The following is a 19,126-nucleotide window of genomic DNA, read 5'->3' on the forward strand; positions in this document are numbered from 1 at the left end:
AGTAATACAACTTTATTTGTAAAAATGTTGCTGTATACATTTCAAACATTTACTTTTGTTAAATTATAAATGAGACGATAAATACAATGTAAGCATACCTTATTTAAAGAATTTAGTAATGTATTTTTGTTTCAGTTTTGCCAAATCTTGATTTTGCAGAAGTGTCCCTCCACTTTTTCTACCCACAATACATTACGTTACGTTTTAAAAAAAACACAGAACAGTACAAGATTATAGTAGTAGAACATTCTGCACCAACAATCACGGCTGAACCGAACAGTTTGCGACACGAAGACATATTGTAGATGCGTCACTTTTTCAAGTCTGAACAGGCTTGCCAACCACGGAGACTAGGTCGGATATCCGGAGGGGTCGGTTGTGGGAAGGTCGGATATCCGGAGGGGTCGTTTGTGGGAAAGTCGGATATGAGGGGTTCTACTGGACCTTTAAAATTTATTTTCCCCAGATGAAAGGAAAATCATGGTCTTGTCTTGCATTCTAGTCATCTTGAATTCAGGTAAATATGATACTTTGGTTCACAAAAATGTTGCCATTTAGCAAACACTGCACATTCATTCAGATTTAAAGTAAATGAACCTTTAAAATTTATATTATATTTGAAACATAACAAGATTAAACCATTTACTAACACATAATACCGCTTGTTTTAAAAATATAACAGGTTTTGAGCTTTGAAATTATATTTATATTATTGAAATTTGATATTAATGTATTGTTTTTGAGATTCTTCCCTGTATGCTTACCTTGAATGCAGTAGATTTTCCTGCAAATGGCAACCCGACCAACATGATACTGTGTCGGATGAACATCATTTCATACATTTGGATCACTTTCACTTTGAATGCTTCTGTGGGTTGAATGTTCAGTTTTTCGCATGTCTTCAACAAAGATAAACAATTTTATTTGAAGATATATAAACTTAAATATGTGTGTGGTACTAATTATAATACTAGATTATAAAAAATTATAATTTTATAAAAATTTATCACTTTAATGTGTTTACCATGTCTTATTCAAAATTCTTTTGTATTTTTCAAGCGCATTACTTTTCATTCATTTCTAAACATTTATTATATGTAAAATTGTATTTCACAATGAGAAATTATCACAGCTATTTGCATAGTGAGAAATGACGTACGTAAATATTTGTAACTAAATTTTTCTTCAGAAATGGCAAAGATGATGTAACAACCTAGTGACAAATTCTTAAGCAGTGTATAATTTATTAGGAAAGGATATCAAATACTTCTTAAAATAAATAAGCCAAACAATTGTCGAAATTTAAGTTCCAGGTTAAAAGCGTTGTTTTAAAGGGTTTATTTTATTTTAAAAATTTGGGGAATTGCCCCTGAACCCCTTTATTCTCTGGGGGGGAGGGGGGATGTTATTTAATACCCCTCGGTAATGCCAGTCTCAAAAATATTTGGGGCCCGCGAAATCTAGGGCCGCAACTGCCACGGAAGGTCTTCTACATGTATCACTTCGCAAGCCCTTTATTTCAAAGGCATCAGGATGGTTTCAATATATTAATAATTGCTGTTAATTTAAAACAACTGATGTGAGTAGCAACCAGTTTACTCAAATAATAATATTTGAATGTATGCATCCAGAAACTTTGGGGTTTAAAAAACAATTTACAGGAACCAAACGTACCTTCAACAAGATATCCAGGAATGTATCGTGTGCGACTGTGGGCAGCTTGGTGCCAGGGAACAGGTCGGAGATGATTCCCTCGAAGAGTGGGACGTCGCGGCTGAGGAACTTGGGCAGGTTCACGTCCACGATGGAGCGCAGCAGGAGGATGTCCTCCTTCTCGTCCGGGAACTTGAGCCTCATGTTGCCGGCGGCTGCCAGCACCGTCTTCACGGCTCTCATGCCTGCACGAGAACGGTCACACGTGGTTGACACCCGGCATTGCACTGAACATTATGACTACATTTGAGTCATGGCATGGATCCCTGAACGACTCAAAACTTATGAGCAACAAGTTGGTTTAAGCGATTCGTTGTCAACCAGCATTAACCTCTGTGAATAATTGTACAAACCTAACAATATTACAGTACTTGTAACATGCTTACTGAAAAGGTACTAAAGGTTACATTTATAATGATCAAATGATGTTCAAACACAGGTAGCTAGTTCAATTTTCCCTTACCTCATTGTGAAACTATAGCGTATAAAAATGTCTTAGTTTTAAATAAAATGGGAATACAAATATTTAATTTGAATATCAAGCTTTAATTTTTTACTGTTCAAAAATTATACTTATTTAAATAAACGGTGTAGCATTTTTAATATACCCGAGTCATAGAACTGTCCTGCCGCAGTGCACAGGTAATGTACAACCTCTTATTTCAACTACTCATCAATCCTGAAGTTCGTCCCATCCCAGGTGTGATGTCAATGCAAGAAAGATATGATAATCACTTTGTGCTAGGTCTGGGCTGTAGGTGGTGGTTTCGGGGGGGGGGGGGGAGGGGGGGGGGGAATGTTTTGAGGTTATTCCATCCTAATCGGTTGATAAGGTCGGTTTTTGCACGGGCGGCGTGGGGACAAGCGTTGTCCTGATTGAAATGCACTCCCTTCGTCAGTATGCCCCTTCTTTTGGTTTGAACTGCACAGCAAAGTTTTTTCAAAGTTTGACAGCAGTGATCAGTATTTATTGTTATCCTGGTAGGCATGAACTCACACAACAACATACCCTTCCTATACCAAAAAACAGTCACCATCACTTTGCCGGGAGACAATGTTTGTTTAAACTTTCGCGACTACGGCGATCCTGAATGCAGCCCCTGACTGGACTGATCTTTCATCTCTGGTGTCTTTTAATGCACTCAAGTTTCGTCACCAGTGAAAATTGAATCCAAAAATTCCTCGCCCTCTCCTGCATAGCAATCAAGGAAATTGTGAGCCACTTCAACCCGTGGCCGTTTGTAATAGTCAATGAGCATTCAGGGGACCCACCTTGTGATAATACAAATGTTCTGTCAAAATCATGTCAATAGTAGTCTTATAAACATCAGGGATCAATTCACACGTCTGAATCATCACTCGTCAAACTTCAAACATTACCCTCTTCACCTTTGCAATCATTTTGTCTGAAACAGATGGCAGTCCGGCACATTGCTCATCATGCACAATTTTTGCACAATTTTGGTGTCCATACACTGTTGTCCATACACTTCACATAACTGTCAATGAATTTTTACAGGCTTAGAATCCTTAGAACACAAAAAACGAATCACAGAACATAACTCACACTTGGTGGTAGCGGTGAGTGGAAGCTCCATCGCGACCAGCTACCAAAACACAACTAAGCGTCACAGACAGCTTGGAGTGGTAGGGATTTGTAGGTGGGGAGCCAAGCTATGGGCCTCAGCTGCCGGATCTGGTGTTAAAGCGACTCCAGCGCCTTGGATAATGTATGGACAACCCTCATAACAGCACAATACAGTAAAACTTACCGTAGTCATAGTGGCTCTGTGAAGACAGTTGCTCTGAGCACAGCCTGTACGTAGACACAATTTTGACAGAGAGATTTCTGGCATCCACAAAACCATAGGAATAAAGAGAGATATCACAGATCATAGCAAAATCAGGAACCATCATTGCCACTGGTCGGAACAGCACCTGCACAGAAGCAACAAGCATACCAATGGCAGCTCCAGGAAGACTTCGCAGGAGGGTCTAGCATACAAAGAAAGGGTGCGGTTACGAAACAGTCGGAGATGGGCTCGGAATATTCAACCAATAACATTAAATTTGGGTCTATAAACTGAAGAGAGACAAAAAAAAAATTCCAAATGCAAGTAGGCAAAAGTCTGCTGGAAATTTAAATTTTCATAACTTTCTGGGCTGTTTATGTTTATATTGGGACTTTTCATGACTTTCATACTCTTGGGGCTTGTAGACACCCTGACAAGCCTTGTACCCAGCACCCATGGGCATCGCAAGGGTATATTTTTTGGGGGGGACTGCAATTGATTTAGTTGTTGAGCAATATCCATCCCCTGGAAAAAAAGTGGGGGGTCCGGGGGTTCTCCCCCCGGGAAAATTTGGGGTTTGAAGGTGCAAAAAGGTGGTTTTTAGGCATTTTTCTTTCCTAAATATTCTAATTATAGTTGGTTGCAAATATAATTTATTTTTTATAAAAAATATTTTCAGAGAACAAATTTGTAAAAACACAGTGCTCACATTACCATGATTGGACTAAATGCACCATGCGCAACATATGGGTTATATCACAGAAATAATGTTTTTAATATAACTACGAAACTAAATACATTATTGGAGGGGACGATATTGAAGACACGTCCCCCCCGGTTGCGACGCCCATGCAGCACCCGAGCCTACCTTGAGGTTGTCGGGCAGCTCGGAGCGGCCGGCGTAGCCCGGGTTCGTGGTGACGCAGACGTAGCAGGCCGGGTTCAGCGCCAGCTCCGTGCCTTCGAACACGAGCGTCTTGGCGCCGGCCCGCACGGCCCGCGTGACGCACAGGATCTGCTGCGCGACCACCGACAGCACCTCCACGTCCATGCGGTTGAGCTCGTCGAAGCAGGACCACGCCCCGGACGAGGCCAGGCCCTTGAAGAACTGCAGCGAGCCACACCAAAGGTACCAATGTGTTCAGGGCCGGTGCAAGGAGGTAAATTGGCGCCCTAGGCGAAAAACATTATTGACCCGCCCTCCCTCCCCCCACCGCCACCAGACACCGCAAAAAAATTTTTTACCTGTCTCAAAATACATCACGTAAGCCCAAGATTTTTGTCCACAATCAAATGTAAGCAGGCTTGTGTTTTTTTTTTTTTTTTTTTTTTTAACTTTTTTCACTTATTACAAATCATAAACAGGTCACCGTGGACTTTAAATAATTACTTGTATCAATATAAACATTCCAAACTGTTACAAAAATCCATTTTCATCTAGTTTCAATAATCGTTAAACATATCATATCAGCTGTTATGTGTCGTGCTGCACCGCCCCCAGCTACTTGGCGCCCTGGGCGGTTGCCTAGTTCGCCTATATGGACGCGCCGGCCCTGAATTAATCCTGACCTTTAATAAAATAACATTAATAAATGGTATTTCATTGTGAAGAACTCTTCTAGGACAAACTGCTCTCAAAGTGAAGTTGAAATCCCGAGCCTGTGTCTGCCGCCCCACCTTGCCCATGGCCTTGCAGTCGAGCCCGTCCGAGCAGTTGAACACGACGCACTGCACTGCGACGGCCTTGGCCAGGTCCTTGGTGGTCTCCGTCTTGCCGGTGCCCGCGGGGCCCTCGGGCGCCCCGCTCAGGCGCAGGTGGTAGGCGGTGACGAGCGTGCGGTAGCAGCGGTCCGTGAGAGGCGTGACGACCAGCCGCGGCGAGCTGCCCAGGTACTCGTAGAAGTACGGCACCGTCGCGTTGATGATCCGCGCCGTCACGCCGTCCTCCCAGTAGTACCTAACAGTAAGTTGTACATGCAAACATCGTAGGGGATTGCTCCAGAAACCTGCTTAGGTGGAATAGGGATTTGTTTAACACTATATCCAAAATTAAATTTCCAAGCATTTCTTGTAGAAACATTGCTTCTAGCAGATGGTGGATACCAAGGGCTTAAAAAACTTCATGCAAGAACCCAATACTCCCAGTAGTACCTAAGAGTAAGTTATGCATGCATAACCTGGAAAAATTTCTGTGTAAAGAGATCCTGCAAAAAAAAATTAAATCATGTACAGGCATACATCTATAACTAAAATAAAGATGTTAGTTGTTCGGGAAAGTATTTTTCGGGAAATTTTCAGATCATTTACTGGGAAATGTTCTGCAAAACTGGAAATTTTTTCCATTGATAGATACTTTTCAGAAACACACAAAAAAAAAATAACCAAATAAAACAATACATTTTATGATTCTTCACCACCTAATGCTACCCTCTACCACCTGATAACAACAAATATTTCTTGTTTAAACAGTACCTACCAATATGCAGAAAATAAATTATTGTATAACATATACCAACGTATCTTTATGTTGGTAATGGAAAAAAAAGAAAATTTTCGGGAAATATATTTACTAAAAATTTTCTTTGGAAAAATTTTCCACTCACATCTCTAACAAAACTGCAACTTTTCAGGAGAACAATTTTTCAATTTGTTTCAACAGTACTTATTTTCAGGGTTTTTTTTACTAGGTAGTCATAGGATTTTCTTTATGAAACTTCAACAATTTATTCCTAAACTTCTTAATTAGACAAAAATCATTTTTTTATGAAACTAGTTGAATGTTTTCATTTACAAAAAAAAATTGGTTAATAAGGCAGTAGATATTTGTACTTATATAACTTTGGACATGATGTGTGCTCTAATACCAAGACATAGAACGATAAATGTACATCTTGGACATGGTGCCAACTATGTTTCATGAAAAATGGACATGAAGTTCTTTACCTTCGAGGTACAAGGACTTAGCTTTGTTATTTGTTGAAGTCAACACTTGTGAACTGGTGTGATTATCATGATAACTGTAGTCGCCAGTGTGAAATAATAAGTTATTTCTCGCAGAGCTTACAGACTGAAGCCTGTTAGTAAACATTTGTTTGCAACAAGGTACAGAATGTCTGGGAGATAATGATATATGCCTTGACATGCCTAAAAATTAGGATAAATAGTTATAAATTGGAATTATAGCAAAATAATGGAAAATTCAAAGATGGCAGGGCCTTATCCCCCAATTAATCATTAAAACAATTTTTTTTTTTTAAATTTTATACATGAAGCACAAACAATTATTTGTAGGATTTTAAACGCACCCGACTTCAAAAAGTTTTGAAAACCAGGACGTAAACAAAACTGCAAAGTAAATGCAGGGCATGCACATTGTCGGATTTGTAAATAGTGCTTACCCTAGATTTATATTTAACCAATCCAAGTGTTTGGATGCTTTCAAAATTCAAATATGGTGCCATTTTGGGGCCATTGACTCAAGCGATCCCGGTGGCCACCAAGAAGGACTCAGTGGCTCATCTGGTACCGGCGTCATCGGACGTCCGGCTATTGTTTTTTGACTTCCGTGTTGTCCGGTGACAGTTTCAACACGAAACACGCGTTCTCTACGACGGAGCAGTGCTATCTGGCGTGCTCTCGGCGTGGCATAGGGAAGCCCTGCGCTGTCACCTGAGCTGGGCCAGCCACTTGAAGTCGGCGGCCGTGCTGACGCCCTCGCCGTGCAGCTCCTGAACTATGTCCTTGGCGTGCACGTTCAGGACTACCAGCGCTCCCAGCGTGATGCGCGCCTGAGCGCTCAGGTGGCCCCTCGTCAGCGCCACCGTCTCGCTCAGCTGGTGCTACAGACACACAAGCACCCGCGTGCACCACAACCATGTGATACTTAACACTAGTGCCGGTCACAGGATCAAGGGTGTAGCCAGGCAGGGGGGGAGTTAGGGGTTCAACCCCCCCCCCCCCCTTAGTACCAAATCTTTAATTAATTTCTTATTCATCACTCAAACAAATTTCATATTAAAAATTAATAAAAATTTTTACCATTACAATATTTAAATTTGAGAACCGAAAACTGCTAAAATAGCACTATTTTACACCTTAAAATCCAAATTTTTCCCGGGGGAGGACCCCCCGGACCCCCCACTTTAATACGGGGGGTCCATGCTTCTTAACACCCCCCCCTCCCCCCCCCCCCATACACAAATCCTGGCTACACCACTGCACAGGATCATAGTTCGAATTGCATTAAAATACAAGCATCAAGATAATCTCGAATGTAAAAATATTACATTCAAATACAGTGGAGTCACGCTAATCCAAGGCATGTATATGGGATCGGACCTATCCAGACCACCAAATTTCTGCATTAAATGGAATGTGCCTTAAAATGCATGCAACACGAGTTTTAGATGGGTCAAACAAAAAAAAATTATGTTTTTTTTCATACATACCGTATTTAATCGCATAATGTCCGCCATCACATAATGTCCACACATTTCTTTTTAAATACTTGAAATGGAATTTTTTTAAATCCGCATAAAGTCCGCACCAGACAAAGCAATCTTGGCTACCCCTGAAAGGCACAGTAACAGGATGGAAATTTACCGACGCTGTCAACAATGCTTTGACCTTGAGTTGTTCATTTCTCCGGAGCGGTCGCTGAGAGGGTTTGTAGCGTGGTGAAACCGTCTGGACTCAGAAACTCGCACTCTACTGCGCAGCTGCCTGCGACGTCATGCGATTTGCAAGGGGATGGGCTATATATAGCATAAGCCAGTACACGTCAACTCACACTACGTCACAAAGTAGGGGAGGTAGCGGAGAAGTGGTGGGGGGTACTTGCGCACGGTTTTTTTATACACACAGTGGGCAAGGGACAGGGAGGGAGGCTCGCTGGCGCCGACTAATGCAGACATTAGACATCTGCCCCGTGCCGTCAGTGGCCATCACAATTAAAGATTAAAAAAATATCTTTTCACGCAAAGTGTTTATTTTGTGTAGGCTGGCTGAGGCTTCTGAACGTAAGAACGTACACGCGAGTGAGAGAAGAAGAAAAAAATGAGTGGCGTCTTCCACTAATCGCCGGCACCCAATTATTTCGACACCTGTCACATTTCTCACGTCCGCTGCGGAGGGTCGCCAGTCACCAGCGCTCTGCTAGTAAACTAATTATGAGAGAACAATTTTTTTACTCTACACAAAACGTAAAATTTTTAGGAAAAAATTTTTTTTCTGACTTCACCTCATAATGTCCGCACCCCATTTTTTTTGGTCAAAAATGTAGCCAAATTACTGCGGACATTAGCGAGTAAATACGGTAACTTTTTATAGCTTAATTTTAGTTTTAATACTAATGTAGACCTCAGTTTTTAAACTATGAACTGATGGAGTGTTATCAAAACAAAACATCATTGTGATTAAATCCCATTTGGGTTAACCGGATGTCCGGACAAACGGGGTCTGGATTAGAATGAAAATGGGTTTTTAAAAAAAAAATTATGATTATTTTTAAAAAAATCCACACACAAAGTATTGTTAACAATTTTTAGGAATCTATTTGCATTGTTTGCAAACTGCTCATTGTTGAATTGTTTTCAATTTTTTGGAAAAAAAATCATACATTTAAGATTGTCCTGCTGTCTGAACTTTAGCCATTCTGCGGTTCACCGAGCTCATGTTAAAATTTAATATGGTTAGTTCAGTCAGGCCTATAAGAATATTTAAACTAAGTGCGTAAGCATTAATATTGAATAGAAAAAACTCAAACTGGATTTCAACAGTTAAATTCAGTGATATGTAACAACTTCAATATATTTCTACTACAATAAAATTTTTGTTATTTCAAAATGCAAGTATTTTAAATTGAATAAAAATAATGGATTATTTTTTGACATTTGTTTTTGTAATACTTAATTAATATTTGCTTAGACTTGTTATTTTCTTTGTGAAAGAAATAATCAAGTAAACACCCCCTGGAAACAGCACTGCAAAAGACTTGATTTTTTATGTACAATTCGCGTACAGTTGTCTTTGCTTGGAATAGTATCACCAATTTTTTTTTATTTTTATTATTATTTTTAAATACAGTGTTGTTGATGTCCTCTCTTGACAGAGAGCCAGCAGGGGTGGAGGAGGTCGAACTGCTGGTCTGGCCCCACGTTGGGCGCCAGCTAATTTGTGGTGGTGCAGTCTCCTCTTCTTATCTGCTCGCACCCAGGGGTGCAGGAGGTCGAACTGCTGGTCTGGCCCCACGTTGGGCGCCAGTTAATTTGTGGTGGTGCAGTCTCCTCTTCTTCTCTGCTCGCACCCAGCCCTCTTGACAGAGAGCCAGCAGGGGTGGAGGAGGTCGAACTGCTGGTCTGGCCCCACGTTGGGCGCCAGCTAATTTGTGGTGGTGCAGTCTCCTCTTCTTCTCTGCTCGCACCCAGCCCTCTTGACAGAGAGCCAGCAGGGGTGGAGGAGGTCGAACTGCTGGTCTGGCCCCACGTTGGGCGCCAGCTAATTTGTGGTGGTGCAGTCTCCTCTTCTTCTCTGCTCGCACCCAGCCCTCTTGACAGAGAGCCAGCAGGGGTGGAGGAGGTCGAACTGCTGGTCTGGCCCCACGTTGGGCGCCAGCTAATTTGTGGTGGTGCAGTCTCCTCTTCTTCTCTGCTCGCACCCAGCCCTCTTGACAGAGAGCCAGCAGGGGTGGAGGAGGTCGAACTGCTGGTCTGGCCCCACGTTGGGCGCCAGCTAATTTATGGTGGTGCAGTCTCCTCTTCTTCTCTGCTCGCACCCAGCCCTCTCGACAGAGAGCCAGCAGGGGTGGAGGAGGTCGAACTGCTGGTCTGGCCCCACGTTGGGCGCCAGCTAATTTGTGGTGGTGCAGTCTCCTCTTCTTCTCTGCTCGCACCCAGCCCTCTTGACAAAGAGCCAGCAGGGGTGGAGGAGGTCGAACTGCTGGTCTGGCCCCACGTTGGGCGCCAGCTAATTTGTGGTGGTGCAGTCTCCTCTTCTTCTCTGCTCGCACCCAGCCCTCTTGACAGAGAGCCAGCAGGGGTGGAGGAGGTCGAACTGCTGGTCTGGCCCCACGTTGGGCGCCAGTTAATTTGTGGTGGTGCAGTCTCCTCTTCTTCTCTGCTCGCACCCAGCCCTCTTGACAGAGAGCCAGCAGGGGTGGAGGAGGTCGAACTGCTGGTCTGGCCCCACGTTGGGCGCCAGCTAATTTGTGGTGGTGCAGTCTCCTCTTCTTCTCTGCTCGCACCCAGCCCTCTTGACAGAGAGCCAGCAGGGGTGGAGGAGGTCGAACTGCTGGTCTGGCCCCACGTTGGGCGCCAGCTAATTTGTGGTGGTGCAGTCTCCTCTTCTTCTCTGCTCGCACCCAGCCCTCTTGACAGAGAGCCAGCAGGGGTGGAGGAGGTCGAACTGCTGGTCTGGCCCCACGTTGGGCGCCAGCTAATTTGTGGTGGTGCAGTCTCCTCTTCTTCTCTGCTCGCACCCAGCCCTCTTGACAGAGAGCCAGCAGGGGTGGAGGAGGTCGAACTGCTGGTCTGGCCCCACGTTGGGCGCCAGCTAATTTGTGGTGGTGCAGTCTCCTCTTCTTCTCTGCTCGCACCCAGCCCTCTTGACAGAGAGCCAGCAGGGGTGGAGGAGGTCGAACTGCTGGTCTGGCCCCACGTTGGGCGCCAGCTAATTTGTGGTGGTGCAGTCTCCTCTTCTTCTCTGCTCGCACCCAGCCCTCTTGACAGAGAGCCAGCAGGGGTGGAGGAGGTCGAACTGCTGGTCTGGCCCCACGTTGGGCGCCAGCTAATTTGTGGTGGTGCAGTCTCCTCTTCTTCTCTGCTCGCACCCAGCCCTCTTGACAGAGAGCCAGCAGGGGTGGAGGAGGTCGAACTGCTGGTCTGGCCCCACGTTGGGCGCCAGCTAATTTGTGGTGGTGCAGTCTCCTCTTCTTCTCTGCTCGCACCCAGCCCTCTTGACAGAGAGCCAGCAGGGGTGGAGGAGGTCGAACTGCTGGTTTGGCCCCACGTTGGGCGCCAGCTAATTTGTGGTGGTGCAGTCTCCTCTTCTTCTCTGCTCGCACCCAGCCCTCTTGACAGAGAGCCAGCAGGGGTGGAGGAGGTCGAACTGCTGGTCTGGCCCCATGTTGGGCGCCAGATTGACGTGTTGTTGTCTCCTCTCTTCTTCTCTCACCGATGTCTCTCTTGGGTGAGAGCCAGGTATTGGGTGGAGAAGGTCCAAGCTGCTGGTCTTGCGGCAGGATTCACACTCGGCTGGTATGCAGGCGAATAGCTAGTGGGGTGAGGGATAGGGGCTAAGCTATTCATTGAAAAATGTCGGTATTTTACACGGAACTTTTATTGACCTGAATTGTCCAAACAGTTCAATTTGTCGCCTGCGTCGGCTCTCACTACATACACTGAATTTATACACAGTACACCCTATCGTCAAGAAAAGGGGGGGGGGGGGGGAAGGGAGACAAATTCCCTAGGCCGAGATAGGTCCTCGGATGGCCTGACTCGCGAAGGAGGGGTGCGAGCAGCAGAAAACGGTTAGCCAGTCGTTCTGCTGCTCCCCCTATGATCGTCCTATCGCCAGTGGGCGGAATCCAGCCTCACTGGCCGTCGGGCCGATCAACTCACTTTCAGGTGGATGACCTCGCCTTTATATAGGGAGAAATGCGCGGGAACGAAGAAAAAGAAGGGAGGGGCGAACTAACTCCTCTTTGGAAGGGATGAGATGCGCACGCATGAATCTCGCTGAAATTTCCCTGCCCTGGTGGTGGAAGTATAAACTAGATATAAATAATTAAAATGAAAAGATAAATTTGACATAAATAATTATATGTACATACATACATATTCAATCCTAGGTATGAAAAAGTCTTTAAACTTGCTTTCACAACTTAATTAGTTAAATTTATACTATTATAAAAGATAAATACAGTTGGTAGATCGCCGGTCACAAGATGGCGTCACAATGTACATGTTTAGCTGTGGCAAGAGAAAAATATCCATTTGTATACATAACTCGTTCATATTTACTTTTATATTCTGAAGTGCATTAATATGTGTGGTTATAGCGACGTGAAAAATAAAGGGCGAAGATGGTTGGTTGCTTTAATGAATTATTCTATTGTTCGTTGCTTTGTTTATAACCTACGACGTCGCACAGATTCGTCGCCGCATATTACGTGAGTAGGCCTATTGCCGAAATACATTCCCTGAATTGCTTCTGAACTTATTAAAACTCGTTTTGGGTTTAATTATCACGTAAAGTAACGTGATATTTAATATAGGAAGGGCGGGCAAGCGTCAACAGGGCCTAATGAAGATATTAATTCAGTCAGGAGACACCATGTGGGCATATAGACCTCGTTAGACTCTTATCTAGAGCATGATTTTGCGCAAATGAAATTTAAACTTTAATGACATATGCAAGCACCTGCCGCTCTCTCAGCATAGAAAAGTCTATAATAGGAACAAAACACTAGGTATGCTCTCCAAAGTTTACCGCAGTGGGGTCTACGACATAAATGCCGTCACTCCACCAGGCACTCCCTTGTGAGTCAGTTGATCACACAGGCTTTTCCGAATTCAGTCATCTGTTTGTGCGTTCGCGTTGCTACCATTCACATTTATAATGCAGACAGCGCTAGCACAACGTAGCGGGACAAGGTCTGAGAGGTCTAACGAGCAGAGTAGCAACATGTCTACTCTCTTGGACAGGTTTAAGGTGACTGGGCAGAAGCAAGGGATCACAGGATATGTAAATCCCGACTCTGATGTTTACTAAATGTGTGTCTGCCATAATTTGCCACTAGCGCAACCTGGTATGTACACACAACATAAACTAGCCCTAAAGAGCTGACATGCGGGTGGCGTAAAATAAACGTTTCAATGGCATTGTTATTTCAAAACCGTGCAAATCTATCAGCGTTACTTCGAGGGGCGGGTGTACAAGACACGAGTAAGCCCACTACTTTTTTTTTTTTGAAGGTTTGCCAGCCCTGCTGCTGCTGCTGAAGATAAAGCAGCTGGAATTGCCAGCTCACCTCCAGCTGGGAATGGTAGCTCCCGAGCCGGGTCACCGCCTCCTGGCCCGACAGGATGCCGTGGACATCGGCCGTCCAGTACATCATGGACACGCACAGCACCACCTGCCCGGGCCAGCGCATCGTCCACTGCACGCGAGGCGTGCTGCGATAGTCCACACTGCCGCGCTCCATCTCACGGCGCAAGGTCGACCGCATGAGCTCTTCGACCTGCCGGGATCACCGTGAAGCCGGAAGTCCAATCACGAAGGTCACACGTCCTCCTCCGTGGGAGGCCATGCGTGACGCGTGGTGGTCAGATCCTACGGCCTCTCACCAAAAACCATCAGAGTTTGACTTGGAGCACCTAATTTTCTTACCACAAGGCAATTCCTAGGAACAGAATTTTATATAGATATGTTTTTAATTTTAAGTCAAATTTGTTTTTAAAAGAGGAGATTTTGGTGTTATTGTTTTTATTTTCATACTTTATCTTTAATCATGAAATATTGTATTATTCAAAAAATATGAAACTAAAATATTTTCAAAATTTATTTTATCAAAAAAGTCTGATTTTGAATGACAAATGACTTATTCAATAAAATAATCAGTAATAATTGTGTCTAGAAAAGAATCACTCAAAAAAATTAAATGAATTCAGAACATTTTTGTGTGTTCAAAATATGTGCCATCATTAAAATAACAACATGTTAGCATAACTAAAAAAAAAAAAATTCAAGATTAAACAACGTAAGAATATTTTTTTCCCAATGCATTTAGTTAATACATTTTTGTCCAAAATTCATGCTAAATAAATAACATTCAAAAATTTACCATTAATAGATACCATTATTTTAAATTTTAGTTCAGTTGAATCAAATTTCTGATTGATTTCACATTTTTAGTTACATTCGATACTAAATGGTGTATTAACTTGCATTTCGGAGTTACTTGTTGTATTGACATACTTAGCGGTATTATTTCGGTTTCATCACAATCCACCATATAATCTTGTCCCTAGCAACCGCACAAAACAAGTAAAATTAACCAACATTGCTCCCAAGGTTCTACCAACCTAACTACCGTTTTTGTATAATCCCCAACTTACGTTGCATACATCCGTAGTTTTATAACCAGCACAAAAATTTTCACTTCCCCTCCAAACAGAACAAAATTATACTTCCGGATTACATTTAAATCAGAACAAACATACAGAGAACAGTGAGCCTAGAAGTGTGTGTTCTTACCTGCACGAGCCACTTCTCGACGCTCCCGCGGGCCTCCGCGGTGGATATGTTGCTGACCAGGGTCACCTCCTCGCCCTCCGAGCTGAACATGGAGTATATGTCGAGCTGATCGTCAAACCCCAGCTTGCTGATGCCCTCGAAGCACTTCTTGAGGTGGGGCTGCACCCTGAGCGGGTCCTTCGTCTCGGACAGGATCTCCAAGAGCTCGTCGTTCGACAAGAAGAAGAACCTGCAGCAACATGGTCTGGCAACAACTTGTTCAATGGGATGGTATCCAGGAAAAAAAGTTAGAGCAAATATTTTCAGCCAGAAAGATACAGCTGAAAGTGGGAATAAGGTAGCAACACAAAAATTAAAAAAATATAATAAAATAAGGCTTGTCACACATGTTAGTGACAGTTCTGGGGTCATAAAGCTGAAGTACAAATGTTTTAAATTTTGGTAAAAGCAAAGTATGAAAAAAAAAAAAAATACAATTGATGCTCTTTAATCTGGCAATCTTTTGTTAGGCACACTCTGTAATCCGACAACGATTTGGTTGCTTAGTTCTGATTTTTTTCAGGTGAATTTGAGCATTTGTAACTTTGACTACCAGATCACACTCCAGTGCAGTCTGATTAATATCAGAGACGTTTCTGAACAATTCTCACATGTATTTATTCTTGCCCTAGAGCAAATATATTATACTATTTGTTAACAGAGTTGGGCCAATCAAATTCTCAAATCCTCAAATCCTCAAATATCATCAAATCCTTAGTATTTGAACAATTCAACATCCAAGGGAAAACATTTGATGGAAAATATTCGAGGAAATAAAGTAAATTAAAAAATTCAACACTGTCAACCTCTGATGTTTACTAGGTCGATTTTTTCTTCATACCTACCCAGTTATCTTCCCCAAGATATTGTACTTTTAACATGTAATTATGTATATACATAAAATTACAATATGTATTGATTCTGGAAACTTAATTTGTGAAACAACCATTTAAAGTTCAATGTTTCAACTTCACAGTTAATATTTTTCATTTATTGTACATTAATTTATGTTTGACACTTGACACTTGATTTAGATTCGAGGGGTATATTCAAGGTACTCTCTGAGATTTGACTTTGATATTCAGATTCAAGAAAATTAGGATTTACTCATCGCTATATATTAAGTTTTTTTATTTTCCCGTTAAAATTAATGGTATTAACATTTGATAATCGATAAAAATTGCTACTCCGGGAATACAAAATAAATAATTGGCCATGTTCCAAAAGATGTCGGATAAAACACCTTTACTGTATTTATTTACAATATGAATATTATAATTTTCAGTTATTAATAAAAGAGTTGAAATTGTAGTTTTTACCTGGGGAAGAATAGTCTCTTGTTTTCCAGGTAGGTGTCCACACCATCATTTATGGTCTCCAGCTTCCGCATGCATTCTTCAAGCAGCTGCAGTATCCCTTCCGCGGCAGCCGTCAGAAGGACCCTTGGTTCCTTGTGCACGGAATGCACTATTTTCCTGTAGGCTCCGTCCACCTCCTGGTCATTTGGAATAAACACTGAATGAACTGAGCCCCCTGACAAACAACAATGAATCAATATTTCAAGACATTCAGAGGTGAATATTTACAGAATTGTGCCAAGAAACAAAGAGGAGGATGTCATTAAAGTGCGTAACTCCCAAACCTGTCAGATCCGCGGATCCCATTATTTACTAATTATTTCCGGCAGCGCTCCCAATACTAACCAACATGAGGTTCGTCCAAAAATCGTTTTAAAAAAATTCATGACATAAACCCAGAAACTATAATGTAAAAATTGAATTTTTATTGTTTTAAGTGATATTACAATCAGATTATCTAAAAAAAAAAAAAAAAAGCTCAATGGTACCAGCTATTAATTTATTTTATAATACTTCTCTAAGTGTTTTTGGTTCATTCATAATCTTTGACAAAATTCACAACCAACCTAAATTTCTATCTTAAAAATTTGAATCAACTTTTTGTTGACATTTGCAATGGCTCGCAGCGCTCAGTATTACGATGTGAGCATTGTGAGCATGCTCCAGTGTTGCGTGAGTTTTGATAATCACAAACATGAGCTCTAAGAGCACTATGCTGACTGACTCGTGAGCATCATGAGTACTCAAGCATTTTTCCGACTGCATCCTTCAACATATCTGTCCATGAATTCCTATCCATTAGATTCCAATGCTGATGCTTAAATAATGACTGCTAAAAGTTGTGGAAACACAAGAAAATAAAACATACTCGTAAAGTCAAGGTTTAAAAACACAAACCAATTTTAGAGGGCAACCAAGACATGCATCAGTACCTGAAAAAGAGTCGCCTCAGATGGCATCTGTGCGACGATGTCCTCGGATGAAAATACCGGCAAGAGATAGAGCCACTGAGCTTGCACCTTCGCCCACTCTTCGATCGTCTCGCTGATGCTGACGAGCTTTTCATACCACTCTTTGATCTCAGCTGAGAACAAGACACACAATACTGCACTGCTTAATAGGCACTTTGCTACTAGGTGTATTAAAAAAAACAACTAAAAAAGTACCTATTGAAAATAAAACATTAACTTTTTTTGCACACATCAACAAGTTTTCAAAGACAATCTTGCAATACTAAACCTACATGATATAACATTGTGTATAGTCCTGTAGGATTTTAAAAATATACACAAATATTTGCTAATAAATAATTTAATAATTGACATACATTAACATGAAAGACACAAAATGATGTCATATATGTACTTTGAATTATGTACTAATATGGCATTCCAATAAAGAATTAAACCCTGATAAAATATTATTTTAAATGTTTTTTTTGCACTGTTCATGTAAACTTTATGATTACTTTTGCCTTTTATAACAAAATAAATTTATTTTGTTGATTTTAAACTGAAAATATGATATTCACACATTATGTAATTTTTTTTTTTTATAGTACCCCAATATAAACTACTGCTATTCTGTACTCAAGGCTATTTTACATATAACATGCTACATTTTGCAAACATATAATACTTGCCTCCCAAAAAAATATTCACTATGAAAAATAAATTATATGCTGGAGACCACTAAATAGCTAATATAATTTTCTTGTACACTGAGCAAAATAAAATTCACAAATAACTGTATTTAGTAAAGTCTATATAGTAAAATCTCTAAATGTTCAGTACCTTTGTTTTCAGGTGATAGACATATTAAAATGATTTACAGTTTCTATTTATGTTAACAATGATTTCAAAGTATGTGCATGCTTAAAAATTAGAGTATGTTTTATGTTATAATAGGCACCTAGAAAAAATATAACTGCCATTGATCCTAAGAAGTTAAGACATAATATATAACTAGATAATCTGCAATTAACTTTTGAGAAAATTTTGGGTTTATTTACTTAAACTCTAAAAGAGTTTTAAAGAAGAGTACTATTTCAAAAGCTCCAAAGATCACAGAACATACAATCAGTTAAATATAAGGTGAAACCTTTTTAACAGGAGTTACAAGAAACATTCAGATTTTGACAGCTGAATATTGTAATAAAATACAAAGAAATTACAAACTCATGTTGCAACAGACTCGCCAATTATGTATGAATAATAATTTTGTTAATTTTGTAAGAAAATTCAGCTGACAAAGTCTGAATGTTGCTTGCAGCGCAAGTCAACACGGCAGTCGAGATAAATCAAGGGCCCATGGGCAATAATAATTTTGTCAACCCCCCTTTCCCGCCTTCCTCTTCACTGGTTATTATTTGACAATTTAAAAAAAAAATAGTCAAGAGACCATTAAACCTAACAGTAGCCCTAACTCTATATGTGATCTGTCCGTATCCTATTACTTGTAAGATTTCCTATGAATTCTATTAACAAAAGACTTGTAATTTTCATCCTGTCGAGGTAAAACCAAAAATAAAAAATAAAAAAACATTTAAAAAAATTGACACTCAAACAGGACCCTCTGGTACTTGGGCCTCTGGGGATTTTTCCCCCCTCTGCCTCTCCCTCTCGATGGCCCTGCATGGCATAAAGTCCACCTTATGTGAAGAGTGCAATTGAGTTATAAACTAGTAAAAAGTGTAAAAAGCATAACATTATTAATTATTTATTTAGATATATTATATACTTAAATAATGCTAGCCTGACCTTCAAATGGCTTTACAAAGGCAGATCCTCGCATGGTCAGAGTTTTAATGAGGTGGTTGTCCAACACAGCTTGAACGCCATCCAAATCAGTCAAAATTGGTATGCTGGTTTCCCTGCAAATCAAAATGTATGTATGGTGGTATACTTGCACGACTTGTGAAACATCCTGACGGCAGAAATAAACGTGGTGTGAACTTCAGACTCCACG

The 19,126-nt window shown here is 41.3% G+C and overlaps 1 protein-coding gene across 1 annotated transcript in view; it reads right to left on the reverse strand.

Moving 5' to 3' along the window:
* The window catches only part of LOC134534048 (dynein axonemal heavy chain 7-like), a 110,343-nt gene that overhangs the window by 62,598 nt on the left and 28,619 nt on the right, over positions 1-19,126 (reverse strand). Inside the window, 11 exon segments of the mRNA XM_063372013.1 lie at positions 765-899; positions 1,675-1,898; positions 3,486-3,651; positions 4,375-4,614; positions 5,184-5,463; positions 7,176-7,345; positions 13,537-13,746; positions 14,763-14,991; positions 16,121-16,296; positions 17,092-17,243; positions 18,919-19,031. Of these exon segments, the coding sequence (XP_063228083.1) occupies positions 765-899; positions 1,675-1,898; positions 3,486-3,651; positions 4,375-4,614; positions 5,184-5,463; positions 7,176-7,345; positions 13,537-13,746; positions 14,763-14,991; positions 16,121-16,296; positions 17,092-17,243; positions 18,919-19,031 (2,095 nt within the window).

Source organism: Bacillus rossius, chromosome 7, assembly GCF_032445375.1.
Source record: "Bacillus rossius redtenbacheri isolate Brsri chromosome 7, Brsri_v3, whole genome shotgun sequence".
Classification (NCBI taxonomy): domain Eukaryota; kingdom Metazoa; phylum Arthropoda; class Insecta; order Phasmatodea; family Bacillidae; genus Bacillus; species Bacillus rossius.